This window comes from Heteronotia binoei, chromosome 7 (genome assembly GCF_032191835.1).
Source record: "Heteronotia binoei isolate CCM8104 ecotype False Entrance Well chromosome 7, APGP_CSIRO_Hbin_v1, whole genome shotgun sequence".
In the NCBI taxonomy this organism is placed as follows: domain Eukaryota; kingdom Metazoa; phylum Chordata; class Lepidosauria; order Squamata; family Gekkonidae; genus Heteronotia; species Heteronotia binoei.
Window position 1 is genome coordinate 137,201,725 of NC_083229.1, and position 23,838 is coordinate 137,225,562.

At 51.1% G+C, this 23,838-nt stretch overlaps 1 protein-coding gene across 1 annotated transcript; it reads right to left on the reverse strand.

The window, feature by feature from the left end:
* Positions 1-9,665: 9,665 nt before the first annotated feature.
* Positions 9,666-15,117, reverse strand: LOC132575575 (uncharacterized protein K02A2.6-like; the record flags this gene model as incomplete). The annotated part of the gene is made up of 4 exons (XM_060244382.1): positions 14,692-15,117; positions 11,586-11,858; positions 11,323-11,516; positions 9,666-10,734 (listed from the first exon to the last, which is right to left on the reverse strand). Coding segments are annotated over exons 1-4 (1,962 nt in total), but the record flags the coding sequence as incomplete, so codon positions are not given.
* Between the last annotated feature and the right edge of the window lie 8,721 nt (positions 15,118-23,838).

A 23,838-nucleotide genomic window follows, 5' to 3' on the forward strand; every position in this document is an offset into this window, starting at 1 on the left:
AAGCAGAGCTCCGCAAATTTTTAGACAAGAATCTAAAGCGTGGGTTCATTAGACCGACCACTGCCCACACGCCGCCCCAGTACTTTTTAGGAAAAAGAAGGACGGAGGGCTCAGGTTATGCACAGATTTTAGGGGAATCAACGCGATTTATCGAATGCGTACCCCATACCCCTCATAAAGGATCTATTGAGCACCATGTCAGAGGGAAAGATTTTCACCAAGCTGGGTCTAAGGGATGCTTACTTCCAGGTACGCATAAAAGAAGGAGATGAATGGAAAATGGCACTTAACACGTCAATGGGGCAATTTGAATACTTAGTCATGCCATTCGGGTTGCAAGGGGCCCCGGGAGTTTTCATGAACTTTATAAACAAAGTCTTGCGAAAGTATTTGTACCGAGGGGTAGTGGTGTACCTGGATGATATCATTATTTATTCTAATGATTTCCCCTCACATGTGAAATTGGTGAGGGAAGTCCTAGCAACCCTCCATGAGAACCAGCTGTATGCAAAACTATCCAAGTGTGAGTTCCATAAGACAGAATTGGATTACTTAGGCTACCGAGTGTCGGGGAGGGGTTTGGCAATGGAAAATGCCAAAATACAAGCCGTGCTAGATTGGGAACCCCTGAGGACATGTAGACAGCTCCAATTCTTTATTGGATTTGAAAATTTTACCATAATTTTATACAAGTGTTCGCCCACACCATGCTTTCCCTGACGGACCTCCTTAAAACGAAAGGGAAAGGTCCCGAGGCCAAGCGGCCCGGAGCAAAACTAAATTGGACAGAAAACTGTCAAGAGGCATTCACCAAATTAAAAAGACTGTTCACCAGTGAACCCATTCTGATTCACCCCATGAGTTAAAACCTTTTGTGGTCCAATGCAACGCCAGTGATGTTGCTGTGGGGGCAATTCTAATGCAACCAGATGAGGGGGGTCCCTAAAACTCTGCGCTTACATCTCTAAAAAGTTCTCCCAAGATCAGAGGAATTGGTCGGTGTGGGACAAGGAAGCGTTCGCTGTAACATTCGCACTCAAGACATGAAGGTCTTGGTTAGAAGGAGCAAGGGTCCCATTTGAGATATGGACTGACCATAAAAACATGGAAGCCTTAACAGGGCACAGAAAATTGACTGAGAAATAGATCCAGTGGGCAGGGTTCTTCGCCAGATTGGATTTCAAATTGAAACACATCCCAGGATCTAAGAACTTTCTGGCCGATGCACTACCTTGCCTCCTCCAGCATAACAGCCAAAGGGAGGAAGTGACCGATTCACTCATTCTCCTAACCACTTGGGGGGAGCAGTAACCACCCACTCACAAACAAAGCGTGAAAAACCAGAAGAGAAGGGGAGGGGGACTGATTAAAGAGGTGGAAAAAGAAGGGGATGCAGTACCCGAGGGGGTAAAAAGAGGAGAGGGGGGCTGCTGGTACAGGGACAATAAACTGTATGTGCCAGAGAGTCTCCAGAAGGAAGTGTTACAATTTTGTCATGATAACAAACTATCTGGGCACTTTGGATATGTCAAGACTCTGCAGCTAGTGAATAGGAAATTTTGGCGACCATTTATGAAGAAAGACATATCTAACTATGTTGCTTTGTGCCCAATCTGTTTGATGGCTAAGAGGAAGGGGGGAAACCCCCAGGGTTATTACAACCGCTGGAGACAGCCACCAGACCATGGTCAGTGGTGTCATTGGATTTTATCGTGGAACTTCCCCCTTCTCAGGGAAAGACCGTAATTCTTGTGGTAGTGGATACCTTTTCTAAGCAAGCACACTGCAGAATATGGCTATGATAACACCATGAATATGACTATAATAGCTCCACCAGATCCTCTCCTTTCCTGGTAGTGAATGGCTATGAAGGGAAACCATTTCCCCAGTTACCAGGAGGAGCAATGCCCGAGAGCCCCTCGACTTTTGAGCAATTGTGGGGAAAGTTGGGGAAGACTTGGCGCAACATCCAAGAAAATCTAGAATTGGCTGAAGAGACTTACAAAAAACATTATGACAAGCATCTTTCACCTGCTTGGGATTTTAAAGTAGGAGATACCGTGTTCCTATCTACCAAGAACTTACCCCTACCACAAGCTTCTAAAAAACTGGCATACACGCTTCTGGGACCATTCCATATTAAACGCATAATCAATAAAGTGACTGTAGAACTCGAATTACCAAAACTGTTCAGTAAGATATATCCCATCTTTCATTGCAGTTTACTTCGGAGGGATCCTGGAGCGACACCCTGGCATCCCAGACCCAAAGCTCCAGAACCTATTCCCATGGGAGATCAGAATCACCATGAAGTAAAAGAAATCTTAGATGCTAAGCTGAAATGGGGTGGATTGTATTTCCTAATTAGATGGAAGCATTTCTCACCAGCACACGATGAATGGGTAATTAGCTCAAATGTGAGAGCATCAGCGCTGATTAAACAATTCTATGCTAAATATCATTCAAAACCTAGAAGGGGGGCATAGGGGGGGCAATATGTCAAGCGCACTCATTTCTGTAATGTATTTCTCTTCCTAGAGAAAGAGCAGGCCACCAGCTCTATATTGCTCTCCCCTTCTCTACAACCAGTGGGTAGTAATAAATCCATCTGACCCTAGGATGTTTATGCTACAGCCTGGCTGGCAATACCATCAAGTCACCTCTCCCCCAGATTCACACATACAACTCTTATCTTCCCCCAGAAAAGTGTGAGAATGTTTTATGTTTCCAATAGCCTACATTCCTTAGTAATAAAATAGATAGTGGTTTAGTAGCCTTTGAACCCGTGACTCAAGTATGCATCTGTATGGTAACCTTTGATGATATCCTATATAGCAACTGTGTAACTCTGTGTATGTCATTACTCCCAAAGCTTGTGTTCTTGATACAGCTCCTGAGTTTCTAACAATAAAACAGCTTTGGTTAAAACAAAAGACTGATTATTGAGAAATATTGGCACTTGACACCATTTTTCCTTCTCATTGGAATTATTTGTGATGGTGCCTTCAGTATCTCACTTTTAAGAAATTGCCACCACTCTTGAACTCCCTTCTCCTGAAATATTTCTGACCATGGGATTCTACCCAGCATAACTTTAAGCTTGTTTAAATTAGCTTTTCTAAAGTCCAAACTATATATCTGACTACGTGTATGTCTGACTACATAAGCCGCCCTGAGCCTGCCTTGCAGGATAGGGCGGGGTATAAGTCTCAAAATTAAATTAAATTTAAAATTACATACATCTTTTTCTTCCCCAAGACTGCAAATTCCAAAATCACAAGGTTATTACTACCCAGGGTGCCACTCCTTCCACCTCATCAACCAGTTCTTCCCTGTTGGTGAGAATCAGGTCCAAGATAGCAGACCCTCTTGTCACCTTCTCCACCTTCAGAAAAATGAAGTTGTCAACAAGACAAGTCAGGAATTTATTGGACCTTTCATTTTTAGCAGAATCTGACTTCCAACAGATATTTGGGTAATGAAATCTCCCATGACCACTGTGTCCCTTCTCTTGGAGAACTTTGCAATCTGTTGTAGGAGTATCTCATCTAAGCCTGACTTGGTGGTCTATAGCAGAACCCCACCATAATATCACTGTTATTTCTAACTCCTTATATTTTTATCCAGAGACTCCCAACTGACCTTTCATGCTCAGATTCATGTATTTCATCACAAGCATATAAACCCTTGACATATAATGCTACTCCTCCCCCTTCCTTATTTGTCTGTCCCTTTTAAACAAGTTGCACCCCTCAATCCTAATTTTCCAGTTGGGAGTCTCATCCCACCAAGTTTCAGGCATGCCCATGAGGTCACAGTCCCCTCCCTGTATTAGGACCTCCAGCTCCTTCTGCTCGTTTTCTCTACTCTGGGGATTTGTCTAGAGGCCCTGGATGCCAGTGGTCACACCCCCGGCATTCTGTTCTGACCTGCAAATTAATGAGTCTCTGGATATGTGCCCCCCACACACACATCTTTTGTGTTATAATCTCCAATAACTGACATATTAGCTTTCAGATTTTTGCCTCCCTCCCCCATAGGATTTAGTTTATTGTAGTCAATGCCACAAATCTAAAAAATCACTATATATTCACTATTTAAGACAGTTTTGCACATTCCAAAGCTGAGTCAGTGGAGTGGGATTTGTTTGATTTAGTTTTACAGTGCTGGGGAAATGAAGGCTGTGTCAAACAAGGGCACAAAACAACTGTGTCAATTATAAGTTCTTTCCATCACCTCCTCTGCTTTTATTATACAATTGGGAAGATAAAATTAAGGATGAAAAAGGATAAATGAAAGAATCGACATATACCAGCTTCTTGGAGAATTTCGGAAAGACCCTATTTCGGTATGTTTACGTCTTCAAGAATTTTTTTGCCATTTATATAGAACTCAACAGTTTATGTCCAAAGAATCCTAGAAATCTAAATATATCTGAGCTGGGTGGCGGGCAGAGGGAGAAATCAATGTAATTAAATTAAGAGTCAATTGACTTAACTGAGATTTGGATTTTGGCCATTGTGTGACACAGAGTGTTGGGCTGGATGGGACACCAGGCTGATCCAACATGGCTTCTCTTATGCTCTTATGTACCTGACTTAGCTTAGTCCAATGCCAGCTGGAGAACTTGTCTTTCAAAGGCAGCTTCAACAGAAATTTGCTGATCAATTCTATTACTGCCAACAAAGGTCGAAAGGAAAGACCAAGTTGCTGCCCTACATATCTCCCCTAATGGAGCTCTCTCAGAAGCAGCCACTGTTTGTGTGGTGTGCACTGTGATTTCCAAGGCCACCTCAGACTCAGAGCTTCATATGCTTCATACTCAGATGCAAAGTCTGAGCCACATGGTTATGGTTGATTTGGAAGCCTTCCTGTCCCAGTTCATAGTCAATAGGATCTGAACAGAGTCTGCCATCCTGAAGGCAACTGTGCTTTTAATGTAGATTCAGAGAGCTCCAGTTGTGTCCAAGCCCTGTTTTGCACAGTATCCACATCAAATGTCTCAGTTCTCTGCATTTCTTTCTTGTCCCTCTTGCCATTGTTTCTCCCCCCCTCTTTTCCTTCTACTTCCTCTCTCTCTCTCTCTCTCTTTGGGGGAGGGATGTGGATGACTTTGCCCCCACTGAAGAGAAGGAACCTTCAGGTAAGTGCCAATGTTTCATTCTCCTTCAGTGGGGGGAAGTCATCCAGAAGTTGGTTAGCTGTATCCAAGCTGGCTTCAGGATGGGTTTTATCCTTCCTTCCTTGTTGTGTGATATTGTTTAATGTTGCAGTGTATCACTAACACTGCATAACTGTTATTGGTTACTGTTTATGGTTGAATCAGTTTGTTGCAGAAAACCTAAACTATAAATAGGAATACGTAAGAATGGTTGGAGCTAACAAATAAAGAATGGTTGGAGCTAACAAATCATCTAATAATATTAACAAGCCTTTGGGTGTGACAAATAAGATTCAATAATTCTTATTATTTAATTTAATAATATTTAATTTAATTCAAATTTTTAAAATAAAATGTAATAATATTTAATCATTCTTGCTATGTTAATTTGTTTAATAACATTAGTAATTGTTAATGCTTGTTTTGTGTAATAAAATTGGTTTATTAAAAACGTTGGTAAAATTAAAAATGTATTAGGAGATAATGTGCGAGGGGCACCCCGAGATTTTGCGTGCCTGGGGTCTTCGCAGGGTTTAATTCAGCGCTGAAGTCCCCCCCCCCCTCCCCCGAGCAGCCATCCAGGCCTTAATGAGATCTTTCCTGCAACTTTGGAGAAAAGCTGAGGGAACCCTGGGAGATGCAGGAATGCACTTCAATGCTGTGGGAAAGCACACACACACACATACATACACACACACACCCTTCCCCACAGCATTGAACCTGAGGGAGATGACCCATGTGGAAAGATACTTCATTAGATACTTCATCTACAGCGATGAAGTATCTAATGAAGTGTGCATTGTATCTGAAGAAGTGTGCACTTTGCACATGAAAGCTTCTATCCAGAATTAACCTTTGTGGGTCTTCAAGGTGCCCAGCTGGACTCAGCCTTTGTTCTGCTGCTTCAGACCGACATGCCTGCTGCCCACCTGGATCCACACTCTCAAGTGGTGCATGTGGAATATCCTTTGAAGCATTGTTTGGACTGGCTACATAATTTCATGAGCTCTCACGCTGTTACTGGAAAGATATCCGGAGAAGATCTTTACACCAAGCACCTTGTGATGCTGCTGCTACTCTCTGACTATTTTGAATGTTTAATATTGTGTATGTAGAGCTATATCTGGAACTTCTTGTGTATTGGAATTTACAAGCTTTGTTTACATGCAAGGGCCTTGATGCAGGTGAGCAGTTTACTCTTTGCACAGTGGAGCCCGCTTCCTTATAACAAGCTGCTTGCAAAGGCTCCCTCCTCTGTTTGGCATCTTGGCGGAGAGTCTGCAATTTCTGGACCTTCCTGAGGCCCCCAGATTACCAATCCCCTCTGCTTCTTCCCTGGGAAGCCCAGGGATGCCACAGCAGCCTCTTGAGGCTCCTCTGGTTCCTACTTTGTTTTCCTTTAGTACCTTCCTTTCCTTCCCTGACACCTCCACAGACCAGGCCAAAATTTAAAAAGTTCTTTTTACACAGGCTTTTAATAGGGTGTTTCTGTCTTTTTCAGCTGTTTTTGTGGTCTTCTAGCTTTAATAAAATTTTGTGAATATTGTTTTTAGGCATCAGCATTTGCTTTATGCTGCTTTTAGGAGTTGATTTGATTTTGGTATGGAGAGGGAGCATCTCTGCTTCTAAACAAATATTGAGGGTGGAGGGGCACCAGCCGAGTCGAACGCTTTCAGCCATTTTCTTCAGGAGAAGAGACCTCCGGCATCTGGAGATCAAGTGTAATTCTGGGAGATCTCCAGGCTCCAGACAACCCTACAGTCTAGATCCCCTTCCCCCCATTTCAAACCCCACCCTGCTTGTTCTACAGCTGCAGACAGTGTCTGTTCAACGAGTATGCTCACCTTTGCGCTTCTGGATCATGTCTTGAGAGCTGTTCACATCCCTCTCTTGGCCATGATGCACCTCCCAGTTCTTCCCCCACTCCAAGGATACCCGTCTTCCTCTGTTGCCTCCCATGTTCAGTAGCCTTCAGCAGCCACAATAAATGCAGTTTGCAAGCACACACTTTTGTGATCTCAGTGGGGCAATTTACTCATGGGAGTCACTGAATGTAATTAGCTGCTGTGTTTCCACCAACTTTTTCAGACTAACACAGGAAACAAAAGGTTCTAGTTTACTCTTTACTATGGAAATGACTTCTGAAAGGAATGTAAAACAAACCAAGGGACTGAGCTCTCTTCCTTTCTCACATCTTCACAGACTTACTGGGAACAGCCATGTGGCTCTGCCACCTCTCCCCACCCCCATTCAGCCTCACTCCTACTGAGATTTAAAGGCATACACACCTTCTAAGCTTCTAGGCTTCTTTTAAGCCTTCTGAGGTGGAAAGGTACATAGTGACTGTTGGGGCATGGCTCCTCATACTGGCCAGCTGGCTGGCAGTGGAGAGAAGCCTACAAAATGGGGGGGGGATCCTCCGCCAGGACCTGGGGACTGGCAAGCCTACCCCTAGTCTGCTCCCACAACCCTTCTGCCAGTTGGAGATGAGTCCTCCTGGCAACCTTGCCCTCTCCCCTGTTTGCTCAACTGCTAGGCTGGGATTTCCTAGGAACAACTCTTCTATTGTAAAGGGAAGGAACAGGGCTACCCTCAGCAGAGCTACACCCTTCTAATTCCTGGGATGACCTAGAAGGGTGTATGTTATGTATTGGGACTGGGCTGTTGGTCCTGCAAGCCAGTTCTGTTTTTACCTTACTATGCTGAATCACTGAATATAGTGCTGAATTCACTATCTCCTGGCATCCTCATGCTTCGAACCCAGTACATTTTAGTGTGGCTCTGCTTAAAGACTGCATCGAGTGAGAATTAGGAGTGGATGTTAACATTTTCTAGAAAGTTTCATCAAGAGGGATTCCTGATTGGACCAGAGAGGCCACCTGCTTCCAGACAGCAAAAAACTATAAGAAGGGTCCAGGCCAGAGGGGAGCCATGCTGACTTCACACTCCTGCCATGCTAGGAGGATGCTTTGATACGTTAGGCTTTAGACAGAACCAGTAGCTTTTTTATTTTTCTGTTGTTAAGCGGAGTAGTAATATCTTTTTAACATCCTTGAATAAACCTTTATATATTTTGAAAAATCTGCCTTATTTGTGTGCCTTTTCCCACGAGGACTTGTAGGGCTGGATCTTGCTCCAAGGTCAAGGAGCCAGGGGGACCCAGGGGTCGCAGGCTTGGGTCTGGGACACACAGCATCCCCCCAAGTAGGATCTACTTCCAAGAAATTGTGGCTTACTATTTTAATCTATTTCAGTCACTGTAAACTACTCCTGTTATTTCCATGTTTCAACTAACTGTAGAAAAAGTAGATATTATCAACACCTTTCTCCAGCTTCCTCATACAGCATTAAGTTATTTAACTTCTCCTCGGAGATGACCTATTTTGATCCTTTTAAATTATTTTAGTTTCCTTCTTGGGGGTTTTCATGATGGAATGTGATGATCAGGGATACTAAAACTGTTATTTTCTTGGTTTAACCCAACAAAAGAAGGCAATGACCAGGCTGACTCTGACCTGCTGTCAGGATTGTCACACCATGCTTGTTTTCTACTAGCAGGAGGAAGGAAGAAAATGTTACTTTGTATCGTGCCCAGAAATTCCAAAAAGAGGAATAAGCTGCACAACTTCTGGGGTTTGCTCTTTGATAGCTGTATTGAAAGCTGGAGGTATCATACACTGCTTATAGATAATTTAGTAGGTTTTGTGTAACGTACTCGATGTGGAGACGAGAGTAGGGCAACATTGTTTATTAGGAGCACGTTGCAAGAGAGCGAACACACGGGCCGGGTCCCACTTATATACAATCCCCGGTACAGCCTACGGGGTTGGTCAGGCCAATCCTGACCCGTTGAACTTCCCGCCACAGCTATTGATTGGCGGGGAATTCGCGCCCTGCGCTGGGGCTGCTGGGACGGCCCAGTTGCCCCTGCGCCCGGTCGCATATTATTTACTGATACACTACACCCCTCCCCCCCTGGTTAATGAACATAGTCTTGCAGATATGCGGGAGGTCGGCGCTCCCTGGTGGACCGTCTGGGGAGGTCCTGTGGGGGAGGCGCCGCCACCGCATCTGATGCTGCGGGGGACCCTAGTGCGGACGGTGGCGGCCAGACTGGTTCTTCTGCACCTTCGGGCTCTGGCGGTTCCGGTGCTACCAGGGCCGGCGTTAGGGGTGATGGGGCCGCGTCCTCCGGTCGGTCCCCGTTGGGCTCCCCTCCGGCTCTTGCCTCTTCTGTGTCCGCCAGTTCCTCTGGTAGCGTGCGGCGCCGCAATTGGTCTATGTGCCGCCGTAGTACCTGGCCCCCCTCAGTTGATATGTCGTAGTGGCAGGACCCGGTGACTCGTAGCACTCGGCCCGCCACCCAATTGGGGCCCCTTGCGTAGTTCCGGGCGTAAACCGGGTCGCCCGCGAAGAAACCCCTGACTGCGTCCCGGACCTCGGGGCTCTCGCGGGTGTCTGACGCCCGGTCAGGGTGTAGTCTGTCCAGCCGGGTTATGAGCTTTCGTCCCATGAGGAGCTCGGCCGGGCTAACCCCTGTGACCGGGTTGGGGGTGATCCTATTGTCGAATAGGAATGCCGCTAATCGGTGGTCCCAGTCTCCCTGTACAATACGGCCCAGGGCTTCCTTGGTGGTGCGGACCATCCGCTCTGCCTGACCGTTGGTGGCTGGGTGGAAGGGGGCCGACCTTATGTGCCTAATAAGGTATCGCTGGAGGAACGCCTGGAAGTCTGCGGACGTGAACGCGGTCCCATTGTCCGAGACTATGGTGTCCGGGATACCGTGCGTGCTTAAGACCCTGCGTAATGCTCGGATTGCGGCTGCGGACGAGGTGGACCCTACGGGGATGACCTCGAGCCACTTGGTGTAGGCGTCCACTATTATCATGAAGATCTGCCCCTGGAATGGCCCCGCGAAGTCGAGGTGGAGTCTCGACCATGGTTTCCTGGTGGACTCCCACCTAGTGGCGGGGGCGCTGGGAGGCTCGGGCCGCGACTCCTGGCACGTCTGGCACCTGCGGACCCAACTCTCTATTTCCCCGTCCATTCCCGGCCACCAGACGTAGCTTCTGGCCAGGGCCTTCATACGAACTATGCCGGGGTGGGTCTCATGGAGGGATTCTAGAACACGCCTTTGCAGCGGGGGCGGAATCACCACCCTACTTCCCCATAGTAGGCACCCCTTGTGGGCTGCTAGTTCCTCCCTCCTGACCTTATAGGGTTTGAATTCTTCCCCCATGTTCCCCTCTGGCCACCCCCTCACCACCCAGTCGAGCACCCGTGCAAGTGTCTTATGTTTCTGGGTGGCCTTGGCGACCTCCGCTGCGTGAAGGGGCGGCTCTGGGAGGCTTTCCATCAGCATGACCTGGTGTGCGGGGGCGGGGTCTGGACCCATTTCCGGAAGCGGCAAGCGGCTGAGCGCGTCCGCGTAACCCATAGCTTTGCCGGCCCGGTGTTCCAGTGTGTAAGTGTAGGAGTTGAGGAATTGATTCCACCTCAACACGCGCTGTGACAGGATTTGGGGGGGTTGTCGATCTGGGGCCAGCAGACCTAAAAGGGGCTTGTGGTCCGTGGCTATGGTGAACCTCCGCCCGTACAGATATTCATGGAACTTGCGGACCCCCGCCACGATCGCCAGAGCCTCCTTGTCTATCTGCGCGTAATTGCGCTCTGCCGGTGTCAGTATGCGGGAGTAGTACGCTACCGGCACCTCCCTCCCGTCCGGGAGTTGGTGCCCCAGGACTGCTCCCACCCCATACGGCGACGCATCGCAAGCCAAGATGACGGGGAGGCCCTCGTCAAAATGGTGGAGCACTGCATTGGACACCAGAACGTCCTTGACCGCCTGGAACGCAGCGGCTTGTCGTTTGCCCCAAACCCAAGGGGCTTTTTTGTCCAGTAGGCGGTGAAGGGGCTCCGCTAGGGCTGCCTTGTGGGGGAGGAATGAGTGATAAAAGTTAAGGACCCCCAAGAAGCTTTGTAGCTCCGCTTTGCAGGTGGGGGCCGGAGCTTGCACGATGGCCCGTGTCTTTTCTTCCGTGGGGTGGATTCCCGCTGCGTCCACGGCGAACCCCAGGAACTCCACCCGCGGAACCCCCAGCAGGCACTTCTCCCTCTTGACTTTGAGCCCCGCAGCCTGGAACCGGCGGAGCACCTCTCGTAGGCGGTTGCCGAATTCTTCGGGGTCCGGGGCGGCGACTAAAACGTCATCGAAGAACGGCTGGACTCCGGGGATCCCTTTAAGGAGAGCGTCCATGATACTCTGGAAGATCCCCGGAGCGACGCTTACCCCGAACTGTAGCCTCCTCACCCGGAAGGCCCCCCTATGCGTTACTATCGTCTGGGCCTCGGCCGTCTTATTGTCTACCGGGAGCTGTTGGTAGGCCTGGGCCAGATCCAGCTTCCCGAAGATTTTAGACCCCGCGAGGGCAGCCAGGACGTGGCTCACCACCGGCACTGGGTAGGGGTTATCCTGCAGTGCCCGGTTTATCGTGCATTTGTAGTCTGCACAGATCCGCACCTCCCCGTTTGGCTTTAGTGGGGTTACGATGGGGGTCTCCCAGGGGGCGTAGTCCACTGGCTCCAGGACTCCCTGGGCTGTGAGGCGGTCTAGTTCGGCCTCTATTTTGGGCTTCAAGGCGAACGGAACCCTCCTTGCCTTGAGCCGAATCGGCCTGACCGTGGGGTCTAGGGGCAGGGAGATGGCCGGCCCCTTGTAGCTTCCCAGGGACCCATCGAATACTTCGGGGAACTCTTTGCAAATCTCCCCGAACCCGCTGGGCGTTAAGGTTTGCCCCACCCCCTCCACGCGTATCCCCAAGGGTTTGAACCATGCCAGTCCTAGCAGGGTGGCAAGTTGGCGCTTTACCACCAGGATGTCCAGCGGCCCGTAGAAGGACCCCCTCTCGACTTGCACCCGCGCCCACCCCGCAATTTGCACCGGGTTCTTCTGGAAGTCCCGGAGTATGAAGTTCGCCGGCCGTAGTTGCAGCCGCTGCCGGGGGCACAGTTCCCTCAGGGTCTCCTCCGCTATGAGGGAAATGGAGGAACCTGAGTCCACCTCCATTTGGCAGGGGTTCCCTTCGATGAGGACTGCCACTTTAATTTTATCGGGGGTGGCGAGGGGCAAGTTCAGTACCTGTAGTGACGTGGAGTCTGTGGAGTGGGACTCCGCTGACTCGTGGTGCGTGGTCGGCCTCCGTCGGTTGAGCTTGGCCCGGCAAGCCCGGGCGATGTGGCCGGTCTTCCCGCAGCTCTGGCAGTCCCAGGTCCGGTACTGGCAGTCTCTCCGATCGTGGGAGTCGCCGCAGCTGGCGCACTTGGTGGCCGGAACCCTCTCCGACGCCGGTGGTCGATCGGCCGCTCGGGGGCGTTGGGCCGCTCTGTTGGGTGGGCCGGCGGGGCGACGCAGCTGGTAGGCTTCTCCCTCCTCCATGCGGTCGTGGTCCAGCTCCTCGTGGTGGACGGCGTCTGACCGGGTCTTGGGAAAGGTCCTGGAGGTCCTCTCGAACGCCACCGCTTCGCTGAAGGCGTTCTGGAGGGTGAGCTCTTCTTTGGCGAAGAGCTTCTGCTGGAGCCTCTCGTCGCGGAGGCCCCACGTGAATCGGTCGGCCAGGGTGTCTTCCAACTGGGGGAAGTTGCAGTTCCCGGCGATCTTGCGGAGGGCTGCCAGATAGTCGGCGGCCGATTCTCCTGCCGCCTGGTCCCTCCTGTGGAACAGGAATCTGCGAGCCACCCGTGAGGGCTGCGGCAAGAAGTGGCCCGTGAGGAGTCTGATGATCTCCTCGTAGGATTTCTCCGCCAGGCGGGCGGGCGCCGAGAGACCCTTTGCGATCTCGAACGTGGCAGGCCCGCATACGCTCAGGAGAACATCCCTCTTTGCTCCGGCGTCGGTGGTCTTGTTGGCCCGGAGGTAGAACTCGACCCGTTCCGAGTAGGACTCCCAGCCCTCTGGATTTGCAGGGTCGAAGGGTTCGAGGTAGCCGGTGATTCCGCCCTGGTTGGCCATGGTGGCAGCGGCGGTCGTGACCGGTCGTTCGTTGCCCAAGATCTCCGTCGTAGCCGATAAGGCTAGTATCCCACCTTCGTCGCCAGTGTAACGTACTCGATGCGGAGACGAGAGTAGGGCAACATTGTTTATTAGGAGCACGTTGCAAGAGAGCGAACACGTGGGCCGGGTCCCACTTATATACAATCCCCGGTACAGCCTACGGGGTTGGTCAGGCCAATCCTGACCCGTTGAACTTCCCGCCACAGCTATTGATTGGCGGGGAATTCGCGCCCTGCGCTGGGGCTGCTGGGACGGCCCAGTTGCCCCTGCGCCCGGTCGCATATTATTTACTGATACACTACATTTTGTGTGGTTCTAAACTTGATTCCTACAAAGATGTCTTTCCAATACTCTGTTTCCAACAGAAGCAGCCAAATATTTATGCACATGAAGAGGAGAACCATCCCCTTTCATCTGGGACATCACTCCTGAGGGAGCAATCTGCAGCAGCAACTTTGCTTGGCGTTGTTCCTTTGGTCTTTGGTCTGGAGCCATAATAGATTAACTCTGAACAAGGGCTTTCTATTTATCATCTTTCTAAATATCATCTTAAAAACAACAAATTGTAACAATAAAGTTATTGTCATAGCTAAAGTCATGACCATATATTGTGGCAGTGAGTCCTTTAAGTTAATATTGCCTGGCCCCAGAGGGCTCCACTCTGCCCCTTCTTAGCCTACAGCAAACTAGCGTGGGGGGAGAGTCGGCAACTGATTCCTCTCACTCCCTTCTCTCAGCTGTGCAGGATCAGAAAGCTAAAAACGCCTCTCCTGTCTCCTCCTCCTCTTAGATGGCAAAGTGCTTTGGTCGTTGGGAAGGTTTTTCAGTCCTTGGCTGGTCTTTATTATCCTTCTGTAGACCTTTCCAGTTCTGAGTTCTAGGGATTCTCTTACCTGCCGCCCCGATATGAAAGACCCCATCTTTAGCCTTTGTGCAGAAAAGACTGTTGTTCAGCCTCCCCACCCTTTGGAAGTGAGGGAAGCTGAAACATGGCTGACCACTGGCACTGGGTAGGCATGGTCTTGTAGTGCCTTGTTCAGCATACACTTGTAGTCCGCACAGATGCGGACCTTGCCAGACCCAGCAAACTAGTGCATCAGCCTCCCAACACCAGGAAGTCCAAAAGTCCATCAAAGTTCCTGTACTGCATCTGGAACTTTCCCCACCCCCGTATTTCCACATCATTCTGTGAAAAGTCTCTGAGGATGAAGCCCGCGGGCCAGAGATGAGGCCATCTGTTGGGACAGATTTCCCTGAGGGTCTCCTCTGAAATTATTGAAATGGAGGATCCTGTGTCCAACTCCATCAGGCAAGGGGCCCCCTCTAACTTAACAGTCACCTTGATTTTATCTGGGGTGTCCAAGGGCAGATGCAGTACCTGTAGTGGTTGGAGTAACATGGTGTGTTGTGTTGACTCTTGGTGTACAGTTTGTTGCCTCCGGGTCCCTTTGGAACAGCAGACTCAGGCGAGATGCCCAACCTTTCCACAATTCCAGCATTGGGCATCTCGGAACTGGCAGTTCCTCCGCTCGTGGAGCTCTCCACAGCTGGCGCAGGGAGTTGTGATGGCAGCCTGCGGTGGCGTGGTGGTCAGGCATGAGGCGTGGCGAGTAGGTCGGGGCAGCTGTAGGACCTCTTCCACTTCATCAGCTGATTCCACGTAGGGGACTGTGGTGGTGGGCCTCCTGGAAACTGGTGGGCTTGGCAGCAGACGGACCTCTGCAATGAACTGGTCTGCTGCTTCGGTGGCAAGGGCCTCGTCCATCGCGACCTGGAACATGGGGTCCTTCTTGGCGAGGAGCCTCCATTGTATTCTTTCATCCCAGAGGCCACACACTAGCCAGTCCCGGAGGGCTTCTTCCAGATTGCTGAAGTTGCAGTGGCGGGCCACCCTTGGGAGAGCCATAACGAATGCCGTAATTGACTCACCCACTGCCTGATTCCTTCCGTAGAACACGTGGCGGGCCACTATGATGGAGGGTTTGGGTGCGAAGTGCTCTTAAAGCCAGTTCAAGATGGTCTGGTATGGCGTGTCTTTGAGGTCGGCTGGCGCCAGGAGGGAAGAGATGATCTTGAATGTCGAGCGACTGCAGACACAGAAGAAAGTGGCCCGCTTCTTCGCATCATCTGTGATGTCCGCAGGCTCCAGAAAGAAAGTGAAGCAGGAGCCATATGTTTTCCAATGCTCGGTGGTGCCATTGAACTCATTGAAATGTCCTGGAGCAGCAGCCATGTCGTCTGGCAGTGGCGATGCAATTCGCGGTGCTGGATGCAGGGTTCAGTGATGCACGGTGCAGTGCCAATGGCTAGGGCTTCTCACTCACCAGGATCCCATCCTCTTCACCAATAAAATGTACTGGGTTCAAAGCATGAGGATGCCAGGAGATAGTGAATTCAGCTGTTTATTCAGTGATTCAGCACAGTGATTCAGGGCCAATGACGCTGCTTATATGCATGCAAATAATCCCACCCAAAAACCCATTACACACAACTATAGGTTCACAGCTGGCCCAAGGATCCCTGATAGGCCTCCTTCCCCCCAAACCTGTTTAGGCGAGGAGCCTATTATGGCTCGCCCGCAGAACCAGATGGACCCGGAACGGTTCCAAATGGCTCTGCGGGATCCCTGGCCCTCTGGCACCTCCCTCGATGGCCTGGTTGAGTCCTGGAATAATCAGCTCTCCAGAGCCATTGAGGAGATTGCACCTCGACGTCCTCTGCGGCCTCGGACTAAGCCGGCTCCGTGGTATACCCCGGAACTGCGCCGGCTGAAACAAGGCCTTAGACGGCTAGAGAGGCAATGGCGGCGTACCCGTGACGAGGCGATTAGAACATCCTATAGGAAGTTTATGAAGTCCTATGAGATGGCAATCAAGGCCGCAAAGAAAACATACTTTGCGGCTAAGATTGCATCTGCAAATTCGCGCCCAGCCCAATTATTTAGAATAATTCGGAACCTGACTACATTGCCTCAAGGCAATTCAAAAGCTAAGGAATTGGAGATAGGCTGCGAGGCCTTTGCGAAATACTTTGCGGATAAGGTCCAATCGCTCCGCCAGGACTGCCCCGCCAATTTAGAGGCAGTAAGTGGACTCGAAGCCCAATGCGTGTCTTCGGATTTAACTCTGGATTGCTTCGACCCGCTCAGCTTGGAGGAAGTCGACAGAATTCTTGGCACTGCACGATCCACGACTTGTGACCTGGACCCATGCCCCTCCTGGCTAATTAAGGCCTGCCAGGAGGAATTAAGATATCCTATACGGGATATTATAAATCGATCCCTTTCAGAAGGTGTTTTTCCAACACCCCTGAAAGAGGCATTGGTCCGCCCTCTCTTGAAAAAACCGTCATCAGACCCGGCCGAATTGGCACACTACCGGCCGGTCTCAAATCTGCCCTTTTTGGGCAAGATTATCGAGAGGGCAGTGGCGATGCAGTTACAGGAATTTCTGGAGGACGCTTCCGTCTTAGATCCATGCCAGTCCGGCTTCCGCCCGGGTCATGGGATGGAAACAGTCCTGGTCGCCCTCATGGATGACCTCCGACGACAACTGGATCGAGGCGGCTCGGCGGTATTGCTGTTGCTAGACCTATCAGCTGCGTTCGATATGGTCGACCATCAGCTGCTGACCCGCCGCCTCGCCGACGCAGGAATTCGGGGGCTAGCCTTACAGTGGCTCTCCTCCTTTCTTGACGGTCGGGGACAAAGGGTGGCAATCGGGGGGGAGCTGTCTCAGAGGCACCCACTTCATTGTGGAGTGCCTCAGGGAGCAGTTCTCTCCCTGATGTTGTTTAACATCTTTATGCGCCCCCTTGCCCAGATTGCACGGAGGTATGGGCTGGGCTGTCATCAATACGCAGATGACACCCAGCTCTATCTACTGATGGACGGCCGGACTGGTGATGCCCCAACAAACTTGGACCGGGCATTACAAGCCGTGGCTGACTGGCTCAGGCTGAGCGGGCTGAAGCTGAATCCGGCAAAGACTGAGGTCCTTTGCGTGGGCCGCGGCGGGCCGGGAGGGGAGATCACCTTACCGGCCTTTGACGGTGCGCCACTGGTACCAGTGCGCAAAGTCAAGAGCCTGGGAGTGCTACTGGAATCCTCTCTATCAATGGAGGCCCAAGTAGCTGCCACTGCTAGATCCGCCTTCTTTCATCTTAGGAGAGCGAGGCAGTTGGCCCCCTTCCTGGAACGCACCGACCTAGCAACTGTGATCCACGCAACGGTCACTTCGAGATTAGACTACTGCAATGCCCTCTACATGGGGCTGCCCTTGTACCGAACACGGAGGCTTCAGGTAGTCCAGAACGCGGCGGCCAGGCTGTTGGAGGGACTACCACGGTGGGAAACTGCACGGCCTGGGCTGCGGGATCTACATTGGCTACCGGTTGTCTACCGTGTTCGCTATAAGGTGCTGGTTATCACCTTTAAAGCCCTATATGGCCGAGGACCTGCCTACCTAAAGGACCGCCTCTCCCCATATGTGCCCCAGAGAGCACTGAGATCCAGCTCACAGAACTTACTGACAATCCCTGGGCCAAGAGAAGCCAGGCTGAGGGCCACTAGGGAGCAGGCCTTCTCGGTGATAGCCCCTCGTTGGTGGAACGACCTTCCGGAGATGGTGCGAGCCCTGCGGGACTTGAACCAATTCCGCAGGGCTTGCAAAACATGTCTCTTTCAGCTGGCCTTTGAGATGGAACCCGACTAATTTGATGAATGGACAACTAGTCATCTTGTGGATATCACGACTACAGCATTTAGCACCTATTTTATTATATATTTAACTTTTAAATAATTTTACTGTAATTGATATTTAAAATTGTTTATGTTGTTTATGATTCATGGGATTCCCATGCCTGTCAGCCGCCCTGAGCCCGCCTCGGCGGGGAGGGCGGGATATAAAAATAAAATATTATTATTATTATTATTATTATTATTATTATTATTATTATTATTATTATTATTATTATTATTCCTGAATCCAGGTGGCTATTGTTTTAGGGTCTCAAGCTCAGCCAAGTCTCTGCTGGCCCTAAGGCCAAACTCCAAGTCCAATATATAAAACTCCTCCTCCACAAAGTTTCCCAACACCTAACAAACATAGTCTTTAAGATGTGCTGGTTTCTGCCACTCCCTGTTGGACTGACGAAGCACACCAGACGCGGCTGAGGAGTTGGGTTTCCTTGTCGGGGTTGCTGGTGCTGTACTAGTGGAAGGCTGTGGCTTTGGAGTAGTGGAAGGGCCCCCAAAGTCGGAGTTACATGGTGTGGGTTCCTCCGACTCCTGGTGGTCTTGCTGGGTGCTCGTTCCTGCTGGTTCCTGCAGCGGCGCCAACTTGGAGTTGCTCCGTGGTGTTTGGTGTAATGTCTGGCTCGGCAGGGAGCATGTGGCGGCGGAGTTGATCCATGTGTCTTTGCAGGACTTGGCCCCCATTGGTACATACCTTGTAAGAAACTGGGCCCGTGGCTCAGATGACTCATGCGGGGATCCAGGCAGGGCCACTGCCAAAGTTCCAGGTATATACAGGGTCTCTTGGGAAAAATCCTCGGGGCGCCTCCTGGCACTCAGGTGATGGCCGGGGTTCGGGGACTCTATCCGGGTGGAGACGGTCCAGTCTGGCCGTCAGGCGGCAGCTCATGAGGAGCTCTGCTGGGCTGCGACTTGTGGTAGCACAAGGGGTCACTCGATGGCTGAAGAGGAACGCAGCTAGATGGTGGTCCTAGTCCCCATGAATTAAACACCGGAGAGACTCTTTCATGGTGCGCACCATCCGTTCCACCTGTCCGTTGGTGGCCGGGTGGAATGGGGCAGAGTGGACATGCGTAATAAGGTAGCAACCCAGAAACTCTTGGAACTCTTCCAATGTGAAGGACATTCTGTTGTCTGTGACCACCGTGTCCAGGATGCCATGGGTGCAGAAAATCCTATGGAGCACACGGATTGCTGCTCGGGAGAAGGTGGATGTGGCTGGGACTACCTCCAACCACTTGGTGTATGAGTCCACCAGAATAAAGAATATTTGCCCCTGTAATGGGCCCGCAAAGTGCAAGTGCAACCGGAACCATGGGTTGCGGGTGGACTCCCAGTGTTGCACAGGGGTGTGGGGTGGTTCTGGCCGGGTTTCCTGGCAGGCCTGGCATCGCTTGACCCAGGCTTCAATCTCACTGTCCATCCCCAGCCACCAAACAAAGCTCCAGGTGAGCGCTTTCATTTTAATGATGCCTGGGTGTGTCTCATGCAGGGTTTCCAGAACTTGTTGGTGCAAAGGAGCAGGGACCATAACCCGACTGCCCCAGAGTAGGCATCCCTTGTGGGAAGAGGGTTCATCCCAGTGCGAGGAAAAAGCTGTAAATTCTGGACCTACCCAGTCGGTAGGCCACCCCCTCCCCAACCATTTGAGGACATGGGATAAGATGTGGTCATTACCCGAGTGACGGGCGATGTCAGCTGCTTGCAAGGGCCGGTCAGGGAGGTCCTCGATGAGTAGGAGCTGGTGGGCCGGCGCTGGGTCTGGGTCTTGGGCTGGTAATGTCAGGCAACTGAGGGCAACAGTGTGCCCAATTGCTTTTCCTGGCTGGTGCTGCAGGGAGTATTGGTAGACTGTGAGGAAGATAGACCAGAGCAGGACCTGGGGAGAGAGAATCTGGGGGGTTTGCCAGTCGGGAGCAAGTAGACCCAGCAAGGGCTTGTGGTCCATGGCAATGGTGTATGGTCGACCATAGAGGTAGTTGTGAAACTTTTTTATTCCCACAACGATGGCCAGTGCCTCTTTGTCGATTTGCATATACTTGCATTTGGCCGAATTCAGGGTGTGGGAGTAATAAGCCACTGGCACCTCCCTGCCATCCGGGAGGCAATGGCCGAGGACCGCTCCAATGCCATAAGGGGGTGTGTCGCAGGCAAGGATTCATCAAATTGTGCCAGGACCTTGGAAATCAGAAGGTCTTTGATGGCCCAGAATGCAGAGGCTTGCTTCGTATCCCAGACCCACAAAGTGTTTTTGTCGAGGAGACAGTGCAGGGGTTCTGCCAATGGGGCTTTGAGGGGCAGGAAGGAATTGTAGAAGTTCAGGAGCTCCAAAAATGCTTGTAGCTCCTGTTTGGATTTGGATTCATCATCATCAACATCATCATCATCACATTTTATTTGTATCCCGCCCTCCCCGCCGAAGCGGCTCAGGGCGGCTAACAACAATAATTTAATACATACATTGTACAATATATAACATTTTAAATTACAATTGATTAAAATCTATTAAAATTCTAAAAACAATGAAATTAGTATGTTGGTGCTATAAATACCGATGGCAATTTTATTTAGCAGTTAGCAGTTTCAGTTGGTGAAGGCCATTCGGAACAAGATGGTCTTGCAGGCCCTGCGAATCTGTTCAAAGTCCCGCAGGGCCCGCATTTCTTCTGGAAGCTGATTCCACAGCTGTGGAGCCATAGCAGAGAAAGCCCGAGTACGGGTGCTCTGGAGTTTTACCTCTTTTGGCCCGGGAATAATCAGCAGGTTCTTCCCTGCTGACCTCAGTGCTCTCTGGGGTTCGTACGGGGAGAGACGGTCCCTAAGGTAGGCAGGTCCTCGGCCATATAGGGCTTTAAAGGTAATAACCAGCACTTTCTAACGAATCTGGTATGTAACTGGCAGCCAGTGCAGTTCACGCAGCCCCGGCTGTATGTGCTCCCACTTTGGGAGCCCCAGCAACAGTCTGGCAGCTGCGTTCTGCACTAGCTGCAGCTTCCGGGTTCGGCACAGAGGCAGCCCCATGTAGAAGGCATTACAGTAATCTAGTCTCGAGGTGACCGTTGCGTGGATCACTGTTGCCAGGTCCTGACGCTCTAAGAAGGGAGCCAACTGCTTTGCCCACCTCAGGTGAAGAAAGGCTGACTTGGCAGTGGCTGCTATCTGGGTCTCCATTGATAATGAAGGCTCCAGTAGGACTCCCAGGCTTCTGACTCGGCGCGCCGCTTTCAATGGTGCCCCGTCAAAGACTGGGAGAGATATTTCCCCTCCCAGAGCGTCCCGACCCAAGCAAAGGACCTCTGTCTTCGCCGGATTCAGTTTCAGCCCACTCAGCTTTAACCAGGTTGCCATGGACTGCAGTGCTGGGTCCAAGTTCTCTGGGGTGCAGCCAGGCCGGCCATCCATTAGTAGATAGAGCTGGGTGTCATCTGCATACTGGTGACACCCAAGCCCATACCTCCTGGCAATCTGGGCAAGGGGGCGCATATAGATATTAAATAGCATCGGCGAGAGAACTGCTCCCTGAGGCACCCCACAGTGTAGTGTTCATCTCTGGGAGAGCTCACCCCCGATTGCCACCCTTTGTCCCCAATCCTCAAGGAAGGAGGAAAGCCATTGTAAAGCCGACCCCCTAAACCCAACATCGGCGAGGCGGTGGGTCAGCAGCCGATGGTCGACCGTGTCGAACGCAGCCGACAGTTCTAACAACATCAGCACCGCCACACCGCCTCGATCCAGATGCCACTGGAGATCATCCACCAAGGCGACCAGCACTGTCTCCGTCCCATGGCCTGGGCGAAAGCCAGACTGGCAAGGGTCTAGGATGGAAGCATCATCCAGAAAACCCTGCATCTGCGACGCCACTGCCCTCTCTATAATTTTACCTAAGAACGGTAAATTCAAGACCGGTCGGTAGTTTGCCAATTCGGCCGGGTCTGCTGTACTTTTTTTCAAGAGCAGGCGGACCAACGCCTCTTTTAAGGGCGTTGGAAAATGCCCCTCCAGGAGTGATCTATTTATGATGTCCCGTAAAGGACATCTAAGCTCCCTCAGGCAAGATTTAATTAGCCAAGAAAGGCACGGGTCCAAATTAGGGATGTGCAAAAAAAAAAAAAATCGGATTTACACGGATTCAGAAGTATACGGGGGAAAAAATTCGGAATCCCCGTATACTACTGAATTCCGTATTCGGAATAGCCGCATATACGGTAGATGCGCGGCTATTTCCGAATATACGGCCCTATTATACCCTATGGGCCATTGAAATCAATGGCAAATAGGGTATATTTGAAGCCACCTGGAGGGGAGGGGGTTTGAGGGAGAGCCCCCAAATTTGCAGGGGACCTGCAGGGGACTCTCCCCTCCAACTCCCCCAAGTCCCAAAAAGATTGGGCCAGGGGATCCCATTCCAGGGGCACCCAAAGAGGGTGCCCCTATTCCATCACTATACCCTGTGGGCCATTGACATCAATGGCAACATAGGGCATAATTAGAAGCTACTGGGGGGCAGGGGGTTTGAGGCAGACCTGGCTGCAGCAAACCCAGATGCCAGCTCTCCAGCCCTGCCCCAAACAACACAGGGAGAGCTGGCCAACCACAACAAGCCTGCTGGTTCTGGGTCTCTCACCCAGGTGCCAGCTTCCCTGCCACAGAACACACAATCTACAGATGCCAGCTCTCCAGCCCTGCCCCAAACAACACGGGGATAGCTGGCCAACCACAACAAGCCTGCTGGCTCTGGGCCCCTCACCCAGGTGCCAGCTTCCCTGCCACAGAACACACAATCTACTCTATAAAAACAAAAAAGTGACCCAGCCCACACAGCCCACACATACCCTCGCCAACCCCCACACCAACCAGAGGTAATTTAAAAAAACCAAAACAAAACCAGCAGAATCACAAAAGGCCAAGCAAGTCAAGTGTTTAAACAGTGGCCTTTCACCAATAAGAAAACTTAGGCCAAATCAGTCAACAACACCCCCCCACACACCCCCAAACCAGGAAAAGTGACAACTGGAAAAAAAGGCCAACCAAAGCAACTCAAGTGTTTAAAAAGTGGCCTTTCACCAATAAGAAAACTTAGGCCAAATCAGTCAACAATACCCCCCCACCCCCAAACCAGGAAAAGTGACAACAGGAAAAAAAGGCCAACCAACGCAACTCAGGCCAACCAAACCTGGATCGGGGCGGTGTGGCGGTGCTGATGTTGTTAGATCTGTTGTTAGATCTGTCAGCCGCGTTCGACACGGTCGACCATCGGCTACTCACCCGCTGCCTCCCCGATATAGGGGTGAGGGGGTCTGCCTTACAATGGCTCTCCTCCTTCCTCGAGGATTGGGGACAAAGGGTGGCAATTGGTGGCGAACCGTCCCGGAGGCGCACACTGGACTGTGGAGTGCCTCAGGGGGCAGTTCTCTCACCAAGGTTATTCAATATCAATATGCGCCCTCTTGCCCAGATTGCCAGGAGATACGGACTTGGGTGCCATCAATATGCAGATGACACCCAACTCTACTTACTGATGGACGACCGGCCTGACTGCATCCCTGAGAATTTAGACCGGGCCTGCAGGATATGGCAACATGGTTGAGGGGGAGCGGGCTGAAATTGAATCCAGCGAAGACAGAAATCCTTTGCCTGGGTCGGGGCGCCTGGGAAGGGGAAATACCTCTTCCGGTCTTCGACGGGGCGCCGTTGAAAGCGGCGCACCAGGTTAGGAGTCTGGGAGTTTTACTGGAGCCTTCATTATCAATGGAGGCTCAGATTGCAGCCACTGCCAAGTCAGCCTTTTTCCATCTAAGGCGGGCAAGGCAGTTGGCTCCCTTCCTAGAGCGCCAAGATCTGGCAACGGTACTTCACGCAACGGTCACCTCGAGG